This window comes from Typopeltis vanoorti, chromosome 15 (genome assembly GCF_054136105.1).
Source record: "Typopeltis vanoorti isolate ZY-2024b chromosome 15, IOZ_Tvanoo_1.0, whole genome shotgun sequence".
NCBI lineage: Eukaryota > Metazoa > Arthropoda > Arachnida > Uropygi > Thelyphonidae > Typopeltis > Typopeltis vanoorti.
In genome coordinates this window covers 47,591,091-47,612,915 of record NC_143563.1, presented here as the reverse complement: position 1 = coordinate 47,612,915, position 21,825 = coordinate 47,591,091, and the positions used below count along the sequence as shown (strand labels likewise).

The following is a 21,825-nucleotide window of genomic DNA, read 5'->3' as shown; positions in this document are numbered from 1 at the left end:
TAGCAATCATGCAACTCATAACTCCAGAAGCTGAAAATGAAGCAGAGAAAGCTGTTAGTTGTTAAAGGAAAACGATTAGAAGGAATAGGAAGAAAAAAATTGAATGAGCAAAGGAAAGAGAATGAAGACAGTAATCAAACAAAAGGATCCACGTCCTTCCATGGAAGATAACCTCCATAAGGAAGTCTTAAAGACTTGCACGATTCAGGATGATGCACAGATAGATATTCAAATGAAATGAAGGGAAAGAGATAAAAGAAATAAGGCAGATTGGATGACTGATCAGCAACCTAGAATGGAGTTTTGCTTAATCATCAGTTGCACAAAATTAAAGAGATATAACACGAGAATTGTTGTACACAAAAATGCATGGAATTCAAATCTAGACATGGCCAAGATTTACAAAAGAATAGTATATCAGAAAGTTCACAACAACTTGCAAACAAATTGAGTACCTGAAGCAAAGTCTTTCAGCAAGAAGACCAGTGATGTCACCATGATGATGGATAATCACAGACATTCCAAAGTTGGGAGCAAAGAGCGTATTTAAGGGGCTGAAAGGGGAAGAGAAGGGAGCAGACTATGAAGACTACTGAAGTCATAACTGCTGTTGTTTTGGTTCCCTTATCGGCTGAGCTGAAGAGAGAAGAGGCGATGACTCAAGTATGTAACTGGAGGCTTGGCACCCACCAGCGGAACTATGTTGTCAGCATTTCCTCTTAGAATGTTCTTGGAGAGAATTCCAAGGAGCATCTGACAATGTGTGTCCCACCGTGGAGTTGACTGCAATTCCTGCGAAAGGTTTCAGGTCGATGAATAGCTACCAGTGGAGCAAGAGCAATAGAGTACGAAAATGTCCGAGACAAGAACGTGTCCTGTGTAATGGCAAAGATTCAAGATATCCTGACAGAGGCTTTATTCATGAAAGAGGATGGTGTGTTTAAAGAAAGAACTGTGAATAAACAAGTGATGTTGTTGTTATTTTCTTTGGAACATTGATAAGTAAGAATTGTATATAAGTGTTACAAAAGGTTGGTGGTAAAGTTTTTCAAAGCGTATAGTATCAGGGTAGGGCAAGTGTATACGTCGTACTGGTGTAAAGTAAAAATTCTGAAGGTAGTTATGTAAGAGGGAACAGTTATTCTATACTTATTACAGTGTATTTTATAATGCTAAGTAGAGTGTGATTGTTGAGTGAACGCAAAATGTATAATTTAATGGTAAAATATTTTGCTGGAGTGTATGTTAATATGTTGAGAGAATCAGTTACTCTCCACTATGCTGTAATCTCAACTGTTTAGTTAGAATAAAAATTTTTGTTTGAACAACAATTGATCAAATCATTTGCCAATGCACTATCTCAAATAAATTTCGGACCGGTGTGCATAGTGTTGATCTAGAATGGCCATGACTTGGTGTATGGTAAGGAAAATTTAAGCTGAGACCTTACCTTTGTTCCTGTTCTTATAATTCTTAAACTCTACTATTTCTTCCAGACAAGCGGAGTCGTAAATAAAAATAAATTTGTCTGGCAGAAGAGTCTGAGAAAATAAGTATACTATACCGCAATTGTATAGCCAGCGATAGTTAGATATAGAGCCAGTTTTGCGTGTGGTAGAGGCAAAGGGCAAGAAAGAAAGCGGAGGACAAAACTTTAAGACAAAAAGACTTAGAGCACAAATAAAGTAGGGAGAGTTAGAGATTAACAAGATTAGGTGAAACTTAGTAAATAGCATAAGTGTGACAAATGGTACAGCCCAACTAGAAAGCAGATTAGTAACAAAATAGGAAACCATACATCCGAAAAAAATGAGTAACACCCAAGACTTTTACACTTCCACATTGTGCAAATGATTTTAGAGGCTTTTCAAATGAATCTAAGCTAATTAAATCTTATTCTGTGAAATTGAGTGATTCCGACCTGCTAAATTTAGATGCACAGCAGGAAGATCCTGAAGGATATGAAGAAAATTTAATCACTGACAAGCCCAAAGAGATTTCACAGAAACAATTTGAAAATATTTTTTGTGCAATCGAAATTTTTAAGCAGCAATGCTTAGAGGCTGACCCTGATGAAGAGAAAAGCAGTAAAATTTTCAGAAATAGTAGAAGAGGCAACAGGACCATAGTGTCAGTTGTATGAAAAAAAGAAACAGAATACCTGCCACACTACATTAGCTCAATTCTTTGTTAAGAAGTAGAATAATAAATTTACACTTTGAATATGTTTTATTGTCTTTCAGCTTCATGGTTTCCCTTTAACTAGGCCCTGAGATATACCCTAATTCTTTTATAAAAATTAAGGGTCAAAAAAGAAATTTATTTGAGGAATGAATTATACTTTTTCCCATAGGTCTATGTTCGATTAGTGCATTTTTGATTCATGCACCTGTTTTAAAGAACATGAATTAATCGAGGGATTGCTGTAATCAAAATACACACACACACACATATATATATAAGCAAAATCAGTACAAAACAGCTGACAAAGTTTGGTCTTAAAATAAATATCTTGAAGTATCTTAAATTGAACAGAAAAATTAAAATTGATTAGCATGCAGTAGGAGTGAACAATTTTACATACTTGGGAGTTGATGATACTGAGGATTGAACTGCCAAGGATATAATGCAAAGATTGACAAAAGCAAATACTAGTCAGTGAAGATAGAATAGGTAACAAGAAGATAGTATAATGAATTGTGTTCCTAATTTTTTTCTCAGTTCCTTTTGATCAGAGTTATAGGGTTAAAATTATAAGTTTATTTCTAATAGAAGGAACCTTACTCACCTATGTAAAATAAAAGGTAATTTACTCAGGAACTGAGTTGAAAACTGTCTAGAAAACAGTTCCTTTATTAGTAACCAGAATCAAACTTACACATCTTTCCTCTGCCAATGTGTTGTAAAGTTGCCACTATGCTACAAAGGCATCTTGAATCATTTGAATAATATATCATGAATGACAGTTCAAGATGCAATATTTAAATTGTGAAACTAATTTCAGAAAAAAACAACATTTAGAGAATCTTGCTTGAACCAACAGACTGAGTAGCAGACTTCAGTTTAACAAAACAGGAGAACAACATAATCTCACTGATTCCAATTAATCCTTAACTATAAGCAATTTAAAACAGTATAATGTTTAATATCAAAGCAGTTTCCAGTATATCATGAAAAGCTATCACTTAACTTTCTATATGAAAAATACTGTTAAGGAATTACCATGTGAAACTGACTTGAGTCTCAGAATGCCATCTTGATATATGAACAAAACCTTTTTTTTAGTTCAGCATGAGATGTTTTTTAGTAATTTTCCATAAGATTACACTAAATAAAAAATAAATAAATAAATAAAACAGTTATGGCTTACTCTTTAACTGTTTTTGAATGCTGCAGTCCTCTTTGTAATGCACTTCTTCTCTGCTCTGATGCTTGTCGGGATACAGGGACTGAATGAGATCCGCCTGAAATGCCTCTGTCTCCACTCCTTTCAAACAAAGGGTTTTCAATTAGCCCCGAAGCAGTGTGTGAAAGATTTTCTGCTCTTCTTCTACCACAGTTTGTGATATCTTGATGATGAGCAATGGTCCCTGGCTGCATGATGGGGAAATCTCAACCTGTTATAGTAAAATATTAACTATATATGTTTTCATTAGAAACATATATAATACAATAGTGCACTGAGCATTTTAAGCAAACAAGTACTAATGCAAGTATCAAGAAGATTGATCAAAAGGCAAAACATCTGATTTGAAATCTTCCACAATATACCATCATTGCTAGCTTGTGAGATCTCAGCTGAAATTGGATCAAATCCTATATATAAATTTTTGTAAGAGTCCTGAAGTAGTAGCTGCATCAGTATTAGCTTGGTTACTAAAAGCCTAAAGTAGAAAAAAGAGAGATTTTGTCTTAAAAAGCAAAATTACCAGCTTATCTAATCCTTCAACTAGGATAATACTATAGCTTGGGTGTGTTAAGTGCTGGGAGGAATTCACGTTGGTGGCTTAATGGACTGAAACAGCACTGGGAAAGGATTAAAAATATCTAGAGGGTGCCCCCCCTCTGGTTAGGATTAATCTTTCATCCACACATTTCACGTTAAAAGCTTTATAATGTACTCCCTGGGGATATCTCTGTGCCTGAGAGAACATACTGGATGAATTAAATAGTATTTTTTAATCCTTTCCCAGTATTATTTAAATCCATGAAGCCTCCAACAAGTGAGTACAGTTTGAGATTTATAAAGTGTTAGGAGATGAGAAAGACAAGTAGTTTTGAACAACAATTTTTTTTTAATGCTGAGGAGGCCATGGATGTAATATGCTTATGTTTGGATAAGCTGGATGTGAGTCCAAGTAGGGAAAAAGATCAGTTTTCCCATCTTGAAACAAAATCTGAACATTAAGACAGGACTGTCATAACATTACTGAAATTCCCTAAATTGAGTTGTCTTCACTCCACTTTAGAATGGTGAGATCAGTATTTAAGTTATTAATTGTGGAAAACCTTGAGGACTATCATTTGCATACTATAGGGTTTCTTGAATTAAAAAAGAGGAATGGAAAGCACTGTCATTAGAAAAACTATGAACAGGATTCAAAGTTAGAGGAAGAGGTCATTAATGTATAAGAGGAAGGTGTACAGAAATCTAGGATGCTTCAACAGTGACAAGGAAATGTGATGAAAGCTGGTAATCCAATCCAAAGGGTGATGTGGTGGTAGTGTGTGGGGGGTGGGGGGGAATCATAAGATTGTAGCATGATGAGAAGACTTATGTCAGACACCATCAAATGCCTCGGAAGTAAAGAGCAACTACATAAGTTTCTTCAAATCTTTAATTTGTTTAATAAAGTTAGCAAGGTCTGTTGTAAAACAAGAATAACAGAATCCATATTGGTGATCACCACTTAACTGATGGATCTTCAGTAAGTGAAGAAGCTAGCTGATGACCTTCATCACTTTCAAGAGTAATGAGTTTCAAGCAATGAGAAGATAGTTTCATGGATGACTTTCATTCCACTTTTAGAGGCAAGCATAAACACTTGCTTCCATGCCGTTGTGTAAATGCCAGATGAATATAACAGCTTATATAAGCAATACAAAATTGGGAGCACAAGCAACTGGAAGGATACCTCGTAGACTAAGCAACTAATTGGTATCAAGACAAATGAGAATTTTTCTGATGTCCTTCTGGCAAAAGATCAAAAAAAGGCCTGTGATGAGCAGATTGTAGTATTGCAGGTGATTTGCCTTTGTTGCCTACAGAAAAGCTGAAGGAAAAGACTGACCCCAAGAGGTCTGTCTTATCTTTGGGTACTGTTGCTATGGTACTATCAGGATGTGTATCAGAAAACAAGGAAGGACAGAAGTTATGCCCAATAGCATCAGTGAGAAACCATAAAGCTCAACTGTCAGTTGAGCAGGAGATAAAGCTCTTCTTGCATTTGGCATTTACAAAGTCTGTTTTGGATTTGTTGATAATTTTCTAGCACTTGTGTCAAGCAGATAGAAGCTGAAATTTATGACTTGAGCCACTGAACATATATTTATCAAGAACTGCAAAGAGGTTTTTTTTTTTTTTAAGAGAACCAGGGCTTATATAGACCTCAGGTCAACTAAACAGTTTCTTCTGTCTGTTTAGAGGTGGGGGGGGGGGGGGTTGCAGCAGAGTGAGGAATGAAGATCCCCATTCAAGGCCTGCCATGCCTTAGCACAGAAAAAAACTGGATAGAGGTTTGTACAAATAAATAATTAAACACACATTTAATCAATCCGATATTTCATCTAAATCATGGAAACAATATTAAAACTGTAAAACCACACACAAAATTGCAAAAGAAAATAAGTGGAAAAGATTAAACTAAAAGCCTAAAGTTTTATGCCCTCTATGGATGCTGTTGGCTAGCCTTAGCTGTTTGGTAGGAGGCCTAAGAATTAAAGTTTCACACATCTTGGGAAGTTTTATACAACCATATTTATTAAGATTAGGTTGGTTTTTTTAAAAAAAAAAAAGTCCTTCAAATTTGTAATTGTTGTGGTGAAGCATAGCAGTTTTCTTTCGCTCGTTTGAATGAAAATGAATGACCATAAATATGGTCAGTCAGTCAGGTCTAGCTGACCATGCCTTGGATAGCACAGAAGAAATTGACTTTTTTTTTCCAAGTAGAAGTGATTCCAGACATGAGTTTAGAAATGAAAATGTGTGAGAAAATTATCATTAATAAATAATTTGTCAGCTGCCAGATAAGTTTGAAAGTGACAGTATTAATGTGATCACTGAAGGTGACAGTTTTTGTATTTGGAAGATTACTGAAGTTAAGCAAATCTGAACTCAGCAACTGGGAGGATATCACCTGGAAACAGTGGATACTCCTGGAAAAAGAGTTTCATTTTTATGAACTCTTCATAGTTCCACTGGAAGAATGAGGAGACACAGCACCCTGCCCTTCAGTTTGAAAAGACCTGGATTCAATTCTCATCATCATGAGCAGAATCTTTATTAGGACTTTTATTTGGTTTGAAGATGAGTTTGACAATCTCATACAGAAGAAGAATTCCTCTACCCCCACCCCAGAAACTCAGACTTTCATCTTGTATACAGGCAAATTAGCCAGAAAACACACACCCAATTATTTACAAACAAAAAAAATACTATTAGTAGGCCAAAGATGGCATTGTGAGCAAAAGCTGAATAGTGACGATGCAGTATGTAGATGGAGGATTGAGTAGGATGGAATGGTTTGCTCCCTGTGATGATTCCTTGTAGATGTCACTGATGAGTTTTTTACATGCCTCATAGACTGATAAACACACTAATATATAAGCAATTGACATATTATATGTTGTTTTTTTTACTTCTGTGGTGAAACAAAGCATAGTAGTTTTTTTACTTTTTTCATTTAATTCTGTGCAAGGTATTCAAGGCATGGTCAGCTAGATCTGACTGACCATTGTGATATAAAGTACACACATACACATGCATGCATGGTCCCCGGGTTACAGACAACCTGACTTACGCCATTCCGTACTTACAAACGGGCTCCCAAGGCTCCCCATAAGGATAATTGATAACTAAATAATTCGGGAACTAGTTTCTTCCATGCATGCAAACAAATCCGCATGGCGTAAGCACAGCATCTTTACACTAGCAGCTAGTAGCATTGTTTATACAATCACTGATGCACACAGCATCACTTTTGTCTTAACCTTTTAATTCGATTTTGTGAGTCTGATTACCCTTATGACCATGCCTCGAAAGCGAAAGTCCACTGCAAGTCCAGGTGAGCCTGCAGCAAAGACAAAGGTGATCACAATGGAAACAAAAGTAGAAATCTGGTCTTTCTCCGAATTTCTACTTTTGTTTCCATTGCGATTACCTTTGTCTTTACTGCAGGTTCACCTGGACTTGCAGTGGACTTTCGCTTTCGAGGCATGGTCATAAGGGTAATCAGACTCAAAATCGAATTAAAAAGTTAAGATGAATTATAACATGTATGATGCCATCGAAAACATTGCTGATTCTTGGGAAGAAGTCAAGCAATCAACAATGAAAGAGGTGTGGAACAAACTGTGTCCTCAAATTCTGTGATGATTTTTGTGGCTTCACAGAAGAAGACATCGCTGAAGCCAGAAAAGCTGTGGTGGACAATGTCAATGTACTGCAATTGGACATGAATGAAAATGATGTCACTGACTTACTAGAATCCCATTTACAAGAATTAACCAATGAAGACCTTATGGAGATAGAGAAGCAGCTGTTAGAAACACAAGAACATGAAGAATCAGAAGATCCGGAGCCAAGAAAGTTTTAAGAGAAAAGAATTAGCCAAGGCTTTTGTCTCATTGAAGTAGGATTTGCTAAGCTTGAAGAGAAGATTCTAACATTGAGTTTACAAAGGTTTACCGTGCAATTTGTGAAAACATCGGCTGCTACAAGGCCATTTATGAAGGAAAAAAAAAGCTGTGCAAATAATACCAGATACCTTTTTCAAGAAACCAACTTCAGTGGCAAGCCCCCCCCCCCGCAACAAAATCAAACCCTGATTCTCCAGAACCAGGTCCATCTTCTATAGCACCTGAATCTGATTCTCCAGCACCATCTCCATCATCTTCCAATTAATGTTACCCTACCTTCTTGCCTTAAAAAATGCCCCTTTTAGTATACAAGACATTGATGCATCATTACAAAATATTTTTTTTTTTTTTTGAAATTTCTCCTATCTAAACTTTTTGTATGAGTTTGTTTTTATATTCTGTTTGTTTGAATTAAAAGAAAGAGCACAATATTTTCTGTAACTTACTATTACAGTACAGGGGTGGTATTATTATTATTATTATTATTATTACAGTATTACACTGTATTATTTTTGATAGTGAACATTGACCATTATAGTATTGTTGTTGTTGTTGTTGTTATTATTATTATTACTATTCACATTAAAAAATTATTATTATTACCGTATATGCGCTGTTCATCAGGGATCCAAGTTACATACAAATCTGACCTAAAGATATTCTCAGGAACGTATCCCATCTGTAACCAGGGGACTGCCTGTATACATAAAAATCTAGACCACTCTATTCAAATTCAAGATCAAGAAGACCAGACTTAATGTCTATGCTCTCTTTTCTAATTTTAAGCATGCATCAAATTTCTTCTACATAAGGGAGACTGAAAGGGAAACTTTTGGAATTATAGACACATTAACACAAGAATATTTAATATTTGCCAAATATTTCAGTTCTGAAACTAACAGACTATATTCAGTGACTACACAGGAACAGTTTTTACAAAAAGGGAAACTTATTTTTTTTTTGGTACTCTCACCTATGATAGTGGAACAAGAAGTATTGGGGGTTCGGGGATATAGAACCAAATTGAAAATCCATCATCTATATATATGAACCTAAATCTTTGGTTTTAAAGAGATGGAATTAAGATTCTTTTGTTCAAAGAATTCATAATGACGTTGGCAATGAAGAAGTAAAAGTTGCGAGTCCATGGCCATACCTTCTATCTGAATCTTTTGCAAAAAAACTTCACATCTTCCTTTCATTCTATCTACCTCTGTTCCCCCATGGATTATTACCCTCTAGTTGTTGAAGAAAATATTATTATATAGGGAAGTCCATGGAATCAAAAGACTCATTGTGGAATGATAACACTTCTAGAACATATATTGTGACCCCTCTTATGCAAGAGATTGACTGGGGTTAGGAGAAAATCCAATCTGAAAAATATGCAAAAAAACAGTGATGTCAAGTTCACCTTGTATTAGAAGAATAGCATCTTGATTGAAACATTACTAAAGAAAGCAGGGAGGTCAAAGCTAACTTATTACTATTTGAGTATAAAATCTTTAATTCTGTGAATGAAATGTTTTTGATAAAGGGACTTGCCATCTCTTTGAGTGTCCTAAAATTTAGAAGTTTCCTTGCTAAGTAAAGTGCTGGTAGAAGAAAGAATGATTATGGAAGGATGATACTGGTTAGTGACAATGGTACAATAATAATCATTGAGGAGGATATAGTAAAGATATTAAATGAGCAATTCATTCAGATATTCCATCCTTGTGAACGTAACACAATGCAAAAGTTCAGTCAGTGGAGGGGGGGGGGGAGCACTATTGAGTGAGTGAACAGAAAGTATATGAGGAACTGAGTGGACTTGATGGTCTATCACTGTGTGTCTTGAGGAAATGTTTCAGGGAATTAAGAGCTTTAATTTATCTCTTTAAAATGAGTTTTAGATAGGCCCAAGTTCCAAAGGAACAGTTTTAATGGCAAAACTGTTCCACTTCATGAAGGGGATGATAGGGCATGAAGGGGACTAATGCTTCAAATTATATGCCAATTGCTTGTCTGGAGATGCAATCAAGGTGTGTATGAGAGCTAGCGAGGACCAGGATTCAGAACTGGTTGACAACAGCAGAATCTCTTTGATGGACAGCATAGGTTTGATAAAAGAAGAACATGATTTAGCAATATACTTACTTATAAGAAGGTAACAAATGCAGCAGATAATGGGGAATGCATACACAGTAGTATATTTAGATTGTGCAAAAGCCTTTGCTAGATTGTAAGATAGTCGATTAGTGCAGTGGTTTGGAAATTGGCTATCTGAGAAGTATAATCAGGGTGTGTATGGGACGGGAGCAATATCCCTGAAGAGGAAAGTCACTAGTGGTGTGCACCAAGGATGTTTTGGAGCCACTGTTGTTTAATTAATATATGTACATGACACTGGGAAGTGCATGAATGGCGTTATACAGTTGTTTGCAGACAATGTGAAGTTGGGAAGAACTACAGTGTTGAATAGATGTCGTAGCCTTGCAAGAGGACTTGAATAGACTGGGTGAATGAGTGGGGCTATCAATTCAATGTAGCAAAGTGTAAAGTTTTAAAATTCTGGGAGGCAAAGATGGGATACAAAGTATAAGATTGGTGAAAATATCATAGAGTAAGTGAGGATCTGGGAGTAATGGTGAATAGCGACCTAAAATTTCAGAAGTTTCATTTTGTAAAATTGGGAGGGTAGCACAGCATTACAGATGATGCAGAGGACACTAATATATAGAAGGTGAGAGATGAATTTCATCACCTAGTGTAAGACCAATGCCTTGCTTATTGGAAGCCTAACGTGGCTTCAAACAGTTCCATGTTGGTCTGTAGTGCACAGTTTCCAGACTATGTAAAAAGTAAATTTTAAAACATTACAAAAAAACATATAAAGTTGATAAAAATAGAAAAAAAAAATCTTTAGACAACCCACAGTACAAAATGAACTATAGGTTAGTAACAAAAAAGGACATGATTCCAATGGATAAAGCTTTGATCAGACCATTATATGAATTATTGTGCACAGATTTGATTGCCTGGTTTTCAAAAGGATAAAAAGATGTTGAAAACAGTTCAGAGATGATCGACTAAGGTGGTTTCCGGAATGTTGAGGATGAGGACAGATTGAGGGATTGCAAAGTCCAGTGGATAGAAGGAGGAGGGAGACAAAATTGGGATATATAAATTGGTAAGGGATAATTACCATATTAATGTGTTTTCCCCCTCCCCCATCTCCACCCATTTTTCATAGAATGAGTGGGGATGGGGAGAACAAGAGGCCATCCTTTAGGAAACTATATAAGGAGGATGTGAAGATTAGTTTTTTTGCATGGAGAGTGGTAGGTGATTGGAATGCATAAGTCTACAGTTGTAATGCTTGTCCTATCATGATTGACTTTTAGATTTTGATTTAATTTTTATGGCACAAAGACATCAGAGGTCATACTGCACCAGGTTACAGTAGTACATATGGTAAATGTTAGTATGACAATCACAAACGTTTATGCCCTTGGCGAGATTCGAACCTGCAGTCTCTTGGCTGAAGAGTGGATCAGCTAACCAGGCCGGCGAAATATCAGGAGATTCCACCACCAACTGCTAAGTTGATGGTAGAATCTGAAACCCATTCATTTTGTTGATAAATGCTTTTCCATTTAAAACAACTGTAGCACTTACCTTTAACAGCTCTGATCATCAGAATATCCTTATATGCTTTTAGTGACTAATTCTACCTATCAATAAGAAGTTTTGATATTTAAATTAATCGCCTGAATACATCGCCAAAGTAAAGCCTATTGGCTCTTTTATTTAAGTAAAAGAAGCATTTGGTTTTCATTTAGCTGAAATTACAGCTGAAGCAACTAAAGCTATGAGGCGAATATTCTATATTTGTTAATTGTGTCTTTTCTGAGGCCAGTTTACAAAGTATGCAAATTAAAAACATGAATTTCAGGGAGGGAAATCCTATTACCACAGAGTAAGACTGAAGAATTCACTGTCATCTGAAAAGCTCTTATAAAGGTTCACATGTTAAATTCAAAGTAAGGTCTTTCCATCTGAATGAATAATGGCATGTTGTTCTTGCAGCTACACTACAAAGGCAGCACTGTGAATAAGAAAGACTGGCATTAAATCCATTCTCTCTTTTTCTCTCACTCTCTCTGGCTTTATTTATCAAAGGTCAGCTTTGATGTCTCTGCCCTCTTCACTAATGAAGATCCTATAGAAACCCAATACATCCATAAACAGCCATGGATGAGATATGTTTATGCCAAGAAAAGCCAGAGAACGGATCTGATTGAACTCAGTAGTATTCAGGATATAGGAAGATAAACTGGGGGGGGGCATGGGAAAGAAGACATATCTGCATTCAGTAACAATGGAGAAGGTTTTTTTTTAATGTGGTTCCCATTAGTAAACCTATAGTACATTTGTACCTTGGGTGGGTTAAAGATTTCTTTTTCCATATATTTTTTGTAATTTATTTATTTTCATAGCTTGCAAACCCTGCTCTTGAGACCAAACATGGGACTTTTTCAAGCCACTTCAGGCTTCCAATAAGCGGGAGAAGGTGGCCTCAAACCAGGTGATGAAATTCATCTCCCACCTAAAGACAATCACAAACATCCAAACCCATAGTGGGATTCAAACTCATGACCTGTTGGTTGGAGAGCAGATATGCTAACCACTTGGCCAACAGGCCAATGAAGACTCCCTTAATCTCAAGAAGAATGGCTGCATCAATTTTCCTAAGACCTCATTTACGATGAGCATATTATCCTCACCAGATTGAAAAATGGTATGGAGATCAGTGCTTAACACATTCGTGCCAGGCATGGACAATTTGTATCGTGCTGCACTTGTCCATGAGAGTGAGACATCAGAAATTGTCTCGTACTTTCTGTTTGAGTAGGAAGCGAGTAAGGATGAAGTGTGATGTGCACTTTCTATCAAGACCAAAGCCAACTGGGGGCTGAGAATCTAATATTTTCAGATATAAGTAGATAAAAATTAAGATATATGGGGATTGTTTGAAAAGTTTTATAAAAAAAAAGTTAAACACATGTTTTTGGATAAAATCACCTTTATTTCTCAACATAGTCTCCATCAAGGTCTATATGTTTGATCTATACGTTTGATTCAAACTCGCTGGATAAAAAGTATAGTCTCCATCAAGGTCTATACGTTTGTTCCATCAAACGTATAGTCTCCATCAAGGTCTATACGTTTGATCCAGCGAGTTTCCAATTTTTTCATCCCATCAAAAAAGTAGGATTTGTCAAATTGTGCAAAACAGTCATTGACAGCCTTGATGACATCCTCATTCGAAGAAAATTTTTTCCCACCGAGCCAAATTTTTAAGTTTGGGAACAAGAAGAAGTCACATGGGGTCAATTTCGGAGAATACGGTGGATGTGGAACCAATATGAACCTCAATTTGTGTAATTTTGCCATTGCGATGGCCAATGTGTGAGAAGGTGCATTGTCTTGATGAAAGAGCACTTTTTTGTGCACCAATCTTGGCCGTTTTTTCTTCAGTTCTTCTTTTAAACAGTCCAACAATGAAACATAATAGACTCCTGTTAGTGTCTTAAGGATCAAAGCTGTACACCTGGAGACCTCTGCGCAAGCCCAGCACGAGGCAAGGGCGGAATGCCACAGGCGGAAAAGTAAAAGGATGGAAAATTTAGAGTTTATGTTACAATTATATTGGAGACAGAAAAAGTTTAATCATATATTTAAAAATATATTAAGCTTATATATACATATTTATAAAGATGATTATATTTTATTCTAATTATGTAAGCTCCAAATAATTATTTTTATTTTGATAATTCCTGGGATAGAAACATTTAGATCCAATTTCATTGAGAAAATTTGATTCGCTTATAAATAGAATATTTTTATTTAAGAAACAAAAATAATCGGAAATTCTGAGAAATCGGAAAAATATTCGAATTTGTGTTTACATGATAATCAGGCTCTTGAGAAACATCCAATAGCTTCGACTTCAAATACAAATACCTCAACACTAAATTACGAGCTTTTTGACGATCCAGCTTTATGGCCAAACTTGTCATTCAATAATTGATATATTAGTAAAACTAGGTCCTCCTGCTGAATCAAAAGACTTTAACTGAGATAAAGAGCCAACAGGCTTCACTTCGGCGATGCAAAAATTATTCAAAATTAAGTGGATACTGAATCCAACATTATTTCTTAGCCGAGTAAGAAACTCTAAGATAGGAAAGCTAAGATCTAAGAGTTTCATGCCGAATATAGAAACTATACAAAGTTTCAGCCAGTCCAAGCACAAGCCAACACCTGGTACTACATGCTGAAGCAACTCATAGTAAAGGTGGATTAAGATACGATCACTGTCCTTAGTATTTTCCCATAATGTCAAACACATCTCCTAGGAGATGTATGCTATTGTACATTAATACATTACAGGAGGAGGTCACTACCCAGACCGGTTTTGACCTTTATTGAGGTCTCATCAGTGAGTAGGTAGACCAGATGTAAATACCAAGGTTGCAGTGATATGTAGGTTATTTCCTTACTATACGAGTTGTACCAATAATTAACTGAGATAAAGAGCCAACAGGCTTCACTTCGGCAATGCAAAACTTATTTAAAATTAAGTGGATATTGAATCGAACATTATTTGTATAGTTTATATAATTTCTATATTCGGCTAAGAAATAATGTTGGATTCAATATCCACTTAATTTTCAATAAAAGAGACTTTTTTCCCACGCGATGAACATAATAGAAGTTTTCATGTATCACATTATAATAGGATTTTGAGTAACGGAGAAACCATTAAAAGATCTTGGTTAATTTACTCAAGTTCAAAAAAGGTAGTATTTTGTTTCTGCTGCAAATTATTTTCTAATATTCGAACTATGAACTTAATTTTGGAAGACAATAACGATTGGAAACACATGTCCCAAGTTCTTCAGCTCCGCAAAAAATCTCAAGAACATTTTAATAATTTTGAAAAATGAATTGATTTGGAAAAGCGTTTAAAAAATGAAACTACAATTGATCAACATCAGCTAAAATTACTCAAACAAGAACAAGAACACTGGATGCATGTTTTAAAATGCATAATATCGGTTATTAAATTTCTTGCAAAAGAAAACAGCGTTCAGAGGAAGTTCAAATCAAATAATAATGGAAAATTTTTGAAACTGATTGAATTATTCACCAAATTTTGAAGCGTATTACAAAAACATGTAGAACGCATAAAACACAATGAAATTCACGTTCATATTTAGGGAAATGTATACAAAATGAAATCATTAATATATTGAGTAATGAAATTTAAAAAAAAATGTATCTAAAATTATGCATGCTAAGTATTTTTCAATAATTGTTGATTGCACCACTGATATTTTGTGGCAGGAGCAAATGTCCTTAATTGTAAGATATGCTTCAATAAAAGAAAAAAATGAAGAAACCCGAGATATTATACAAATAGAGGGAAGATTTCTAGATTTTATTCAAATTAATAATACAACAGGAAGTGGTATGGCTGAAGTAATTTTAAAATTATTAGAAGAAAAAAACTTAAATATTCAAAATATCCGTGGTCAGGGATATGACAACGGGTCAAATATGAAGGGGAAGAATGTAGAGGTACAAGCACTTTTAAGGAACAAAAATCCTAGAGCATTTTTTGTTCCATGTTGTATGCATTCCTTGAACTTGGTATTGAGCAATGCAGCAAGCTGCAATGTAGATACAGTTTTATTTTTTGACATTATTCAATCAACTATAATTTCTTTTCTTCATCGAGTCATCGATGGGAAGTTCTAAACCACATCCAAAATTTTACTTTAAAACCTTTATGCACGACGAGATGGGAAAGTTGCGCTGAAGCTGTAAAAGAAATACATGAAGCTTTAATTTTCATCACAGAAGATGACAGCTTAATTGCGCAACAAGACATTAAAGCAAAATTGGAAGCTAGTTCGTTGGCAAAAAAAAATTAATTCTTTCAAGTTTACATTTGGCACATTTGTTTGATATGACATTCTAAGTGAAGTCAATGCATCTAGCAAACAATTGCAAAATATCTCTTGCAATATTATGGACGCCTTGAAATCATTAGATGTCACGAAAAGATTCTTGATGTAATACAGAAGCGAAAATAATTTTTTGAAAGTTAATCACCAAGCCCATAACTTTGTTCTAAATATTGGGTTAAATGCTGATTTCCCAATTAACGACAGCACACGAACACAACATGTAAAAACTCAATTCGATTATGAATGTCCTGACTAATCAATTACTAATTTTGAGCGACAGTTTCACTGAGAGATTTGAACAGCTAAATAAATATGAATCAATTTTTGGGTTTCTCTTTAACATTGGTAACTTAAAAGTTGATAATGATACAGTAAAAAAAGCTTGTTTCGACTTAGCAATTGTTCTGTCTAATGGTAATCAAAAAGATATTTCAGCAATAGATTTATTAGATGAATTAAAAATATTGTATTAGAGTCAAATAATTATTTTCCCAAAGAAGTATTAAATTATATTTGTGCAAATAACTGCATAAGTCTTTTTCTTAATATGTACACATCACTACAAATTCTTTTACCATTCCCAACTACAGCTGCAAGTGCAGAGTGCAGTTTATCTAAATTAAGACTTATTAAAAATTATTTGAGATCCACAATGTCCCAAGGGAGATTAGATGGCTTAGCCACATCTATTGAAAGTGACATAGCCGAGACATTAGATCCAGAAGTAGTAGTAAATCCTTTGCCAAAATTAAGGATAGAAAGGTTTCTTTTTTTTTTAAATAATTAAAAATTGTTAATTCTTAAATTAGCATTTTTCATATTCGTTTTGTCATATTTAATGTGATTTATGTAATATTTAAAATTGTGTTAAAATTATGTACTCATTATACAATAAACACAAAAGTATTTTTTTTTTATTTATTATTATTATTTATTTATTCACTATATATATATATATATATATATATGTATATATATATATAATTTTTATGTATACATATACAATTTTGACCGAAGGGCGGAAAAAAAAAACTTGCTCACACTCAAAAAGTTGCTTGGGCCGGCACTGCCTCCGCATAGCCTTTTAAGAAAGGCAGAGAACTGACTAGGGCTTTTGATGTAACCTTCCTCTGATGCACCACTGTTAGGTATCTACACTGAACGAATAAGGATGGGCCAGCAATTTGGGATTTAGCTGACCAAATTGTATTCTTATTGGCTTAAATCACAATGTAAAATGATGATACTGCATAACAGAATTTCATACTGGATAGGATGTTGCCTGGTTAAACAAGGCTGCCATTCTTTGCATCATGGAACCAGAGTGAACAGCACAAAATTAGCTAATGGAACAAATTCCAAAACACCTCCCAACTCAATATTAGCAGAATTCAAGATTTCTACTATCAATATAAGAAGCATCATTGAAAAAGAAATGGAACTGGCAGAAGAATTGGATAAGCATCTGGTCAATAATAGACCTGACTGAAAAGAACACAAATAAAGGAGAGATCTTGCTGAGCGACATACAAAATGTTATATTCAGGCAATAACAATCAGAGAAAAGGAGTAGCCATAGTATTCAACACTAAATACAAGGTAACAATGACAGTTACCATCATCATCATCAAATTCCTGATATACACCTTCAAGCAGGTGTGCAGGATATGATAGTACTACATAACAAACTTACATCATTACTAACTTCCTATCTACAATTGTCCTACAAATCAATCTGTTGCCTGTCAAGACTCCAACATTATCATATCTTATATTTCTATCTTCTAAGGCACTTTTGACTGTATCAATCCTATCCTGGTCTTCCTCTGAGTCTTTTCCTGCCAACCTGGCAGAGAACACTTGTTTTGTTAATCTTTCCTCTCCCATTCTGTTTAAGTGACCATACCACCTGAGATTAGCTCTACTAACACATTCCTGGATGCTGACAATGTCAAGTTCTTTCCTAATATCCTCGTTTTTAATATGATATTATTATTGATGCCACCTGTTCATGCCCCTAATCTTTCTCAGGACTCTCATATCTGCGGTGTCTCTAGTCTTTGGTCAAGCGTTTTACTTCTGACCCAGCACTCAGATCCATAAGTTAAAACTGGCTTGAATACTGTCTTGTATACAGCTAATTTAGTGTTTTGGCTAATTTCTCTCTTATTCTATATAAATTTATTCAGTTGACTTCCTACCATACCAGCTTTGTTGATTCTGTTGTCTATTTCCATATTTAATTTATCATCTTCACTAAATATTGTGCCTAAGTAACTGAAATGTTTTACTTGTTCTATAGGTTCTCCATTCATAATGCAGTTGATATTTTCAATGTTTCTACCTATTTTCATTATCTTTGTCTTTTTAATGCTGACCTCATACCATATCTATTACAACAGTTATTCACTTCAGTCAGGGAATCTTGTAGACTTGTTGTGGATTTATTTAGAAGTATAACATAAAGCAAAGACTTGAGATTAACATCTCCAATTTTGATATCAGGTTTAATACCACTTTCTTTTATAATGTGATCCATATAGATAATGAATAACAGGGGGGATAATGTACATCCTTGTCTGACACCAGATTCAACAACATAACAACCTTCCTGTATTTCCTTCAATTCTGACTTCTTCTTTCACTATGCCTTATCCTTAAACGGGGTCGGCGTTCCCATCTTTAATCTTCTTCTTCTAGATTCTCCGGTCCAGGGCATCTTCCCGACTCCATCCTTTCTCCCTAAGATCCTCTGCCACCGTATCTCTCCATCTGAGTTTGGGCCTGCCTCTTTTCCTCCTTCCCTCCACCTCCATATGCTCCACTCGTTTACCAGCATACTCCTCACTCCTTCTCTCTACATGACCGAACCGCCTCAGCCTGCTTTCTTGTACCTTCTTACCGATCGGTCCCGCCTTGATCGTCCCTCTGATGTAGTCATTCCTTATCCTGTCCTCCTTTGTCACGCCACTCATCCATCTCAACATCCGCATCTCTGCCACCTCTTTCTTCCTCTCCTGTGCCTTTGTTATAGGCCACGTCTCCATGCCATGGAGCATCGCCGGCCTCACCACCATCTTAGATAGCTTTCCTTTCATCTTACAACTCACTCTCTTGTCACACAGGACCCAACTCATCTTCCTCCAGTTCATCCAGTCGCATATTATTCAGTGCTGTATTTCCTCATCCAGGTCACCCTTCCTCTCGATGACTGACCCAAGGTACTTGAATTTCTTCCCTGAAGTTAACCTTTCACCCTGAAGTCGTATGACCATATCCTCGTCACTCCCCGCTGACATATATTCAGTCTTTACCCAGTTAATTTTCATGCCTGTCTCCACTCTTCCAGGGTCTTTTCAAACTTCTCTCGGGATGAGTCGCAGAGAACAATATCATTGGCAAACATCATGCTCCCTGGTGCCTCCTTCTTGACATCCTCCACTACTACATCCATGACCAGATCAAAGAGTTAGGAGCTCAGAGTTGATCCCTGATGGAGCCCTACGACAATGGGGGAACCCCTCTGTCATGCTGACACTAGACCTGAACTGAGTTTTCGCTCCCTCATACATCTCCTTAACCAACCTCACGTACTTTTCCGACACCCCCTACTTCCTTATAAAAGGAAGCAGGGGATGTTGGAAAAGTACCCCTACTACACCTTCATACCTCCTAGTTGGCCACTCTGTCGTATGCCTTTTCCAGGTATATAAACACCATATGTAGCTCTGCCTGCATCTCCCTGTATTTCTACATCAATCGCCTTAGTGCAAATATTGCATCAGTTGTCCCTCTTCCTGGCATAAATCCAAACTGCTCCTCACCAATTTTTGTTTCCCATCGTATCCTTCCTTCAATTACTCTTTCCCATATCTTCAACGTATGTAACATCAGCTTGATCCGTCTATAGTTGCCACAATCTTGAACATCTCCTTTTCCCTTGTAGATTGGGACGAGAATACTTTTCCTCCATTCCTCTGGTATCTTTTCCTGTTGGGCTATTTTCTTCATCAGATCCCATAACATGTCTACGCCCTCGCTGCCCAAGCTTCTCCAGGTATCTGGTCTGCTCCCACAGCCTTTCCATTCTTCATTTTTCTCAGTACCCAATACCCTTCCTCTCTGCTTATGTCCTGCACCGATCCTTCGTTTGCCTCTCCATCCTCACACCTCTCTCTTGGATTCTCCTCATTTAGTAGATTACGAAAATATTCTTCCCATCTTCCTCTGATTTTGTCCTCCTCTTGTAGTACTACTCCTATGGCATCCTTTGTCTGCTTAACTGATGTTATGTCTTTCGAGGCCTTATCTCTAGCTTTCACTATTCTCAACAACTTAGCTTCACCACCGTTTCTCTCCAGTACTTCATAAACCTCTTCAACTGCCCTCGCCTTCGCCCTTGCCACAGCTCTCTTTGCACTTTTCTTCGCTAATCTATATGCCTCCTTGTCGTCTCTGGTTCCAGTCATGTCCCATTTTTTCTTTGCCTCCTTCTTTTCCCTGATCTCCAACTACACCTCCTCATTCCACCATCGTGCCTCCTTATCCTCGGGCGGCCCCTTTCCTGATGTTATACCGAGCACCTCTTCTCCAATTTTTCTAATATTCCGACTATTTACGTCCCACCATTCTTCCACATCCTCTAGTAACTTCATTCCTTCCAATACCTTTTCTTTAAACTCATTCCTTGGACCTTCCTCTTCCAATTTCCACCACTTTATTTTCCTATCTTTCTGCCACTTCAATCTATTCTTCTTTTCCGTTTTATATCACAGTCTACCACAACCAACCTGTGCTGTGATGCTACACTTTCTCCATTAATCACTTTACAGTTTTTCACTTCCTTCAGATGTTTCCTTCTGCACATAATATAGTCAATCTGACTCATCCTATCACCACTCTTATAAGTTATCAGGTGTCTAACTCTCTTCTTAAACCATGTGTTAGCGTTACAGCCAGGTCGAAGGCCACAGCATGCTCCACGAATCGCTTACCTTCTTCATTTCTTTCACCACTACTCCAACCACCGTGCACCCTTTCTTCACCACTTCGTCATCTTCCTACATGCCCATTCAGGTCTGCTCCGACGATCACTCTCTCACCATCAGGGATTCCTATTACTACCTGGTCTAGTTCTCTCCAGAATGCCTCTTTTTCCTCCTCATCACAACCTATTTGTGGAGCGTATCCACACACTATCACAGCCACGCTTCCTCCAATCTCAAGTTTAACACTCATAATCCAATCGTTCTTCTGGCACACCTCGCAGACTCCACCCTTCAGCTCCTTGTCGATGATGATTCCAACTCCGTTTCTTCCATTCTCATTCACCCCACTGTAAAATAGTTTATATCCTTCCACCAGCTCCTTTGCTTTATTGCCCTTCCACCTTTTCTCCTGTACGCACAAGATCTTCAGCTTCCTTCTTCTCATCATGTCTACTATCTCCCTAGTCTCCTCATTCATTGTACCCACATTCAGCGACCCGATTCTTACTTTACACACTCTCTCTTTCTGTTGGACTCACTACTTTAGCCGAACCAGTCCTTGGTTCAGTAGCACAAGCCCACTTCTCACAGTCCTTGGGTGACAGAACTGCACATCATTGACAGGGGATTCCCTAGCCGTTGTCCTTTCTCTGTTATTCGACATTTCATCCCTGGTTTTGGCATGTCAATTCTAACTACCGACTTACAACTCAAATAAAGACAAAGTATTGCTTGATATAATGCCCCATTGACACCATATAACTGTAGTGTTTTGAATAGCTTCTCTTTCTTGGAACCTTGTCATGCGCCTTTTCCAGATCTACAAAACTTAAATACAGATCTTTGTTATATTCCCATGATTTCTCAACTATCTGTCATAAAGTTGAAATCTGATCCTGAAGGCCTCTATTTGGCCTGAATCCAGCTTCTCTTCAACAATCCTTCTCAACTGTTTCTCA

At 36.5% G+C, this 21,825-nt stretch overlaps 1 protein-coding gene across 1 annotated transcript in view; it reads right to left on the bottom strand.

Annotated features, from left to right (window-relative positions):
* The window catches only part of rho-5 (rhomboid-5), a 464,881-nt gene that overhangs the window by 414,249 nt on the left and 28,807 nt on the right, over positions 1-21,825 (bottom strand). Inside the window, exon 2 of the mRNA XM_090404834.1 lies at positions 3,371-3,617. Coding sequence (XP_090260960.1) covers positions 3,371-3,600 — 230 coding nt within the window. The 5' untranslated portion in view covers positions 3,601-3,617. The remainder of the gene's footprint in view (positions 1-3,370; positions 3,618-21,825) is intronic.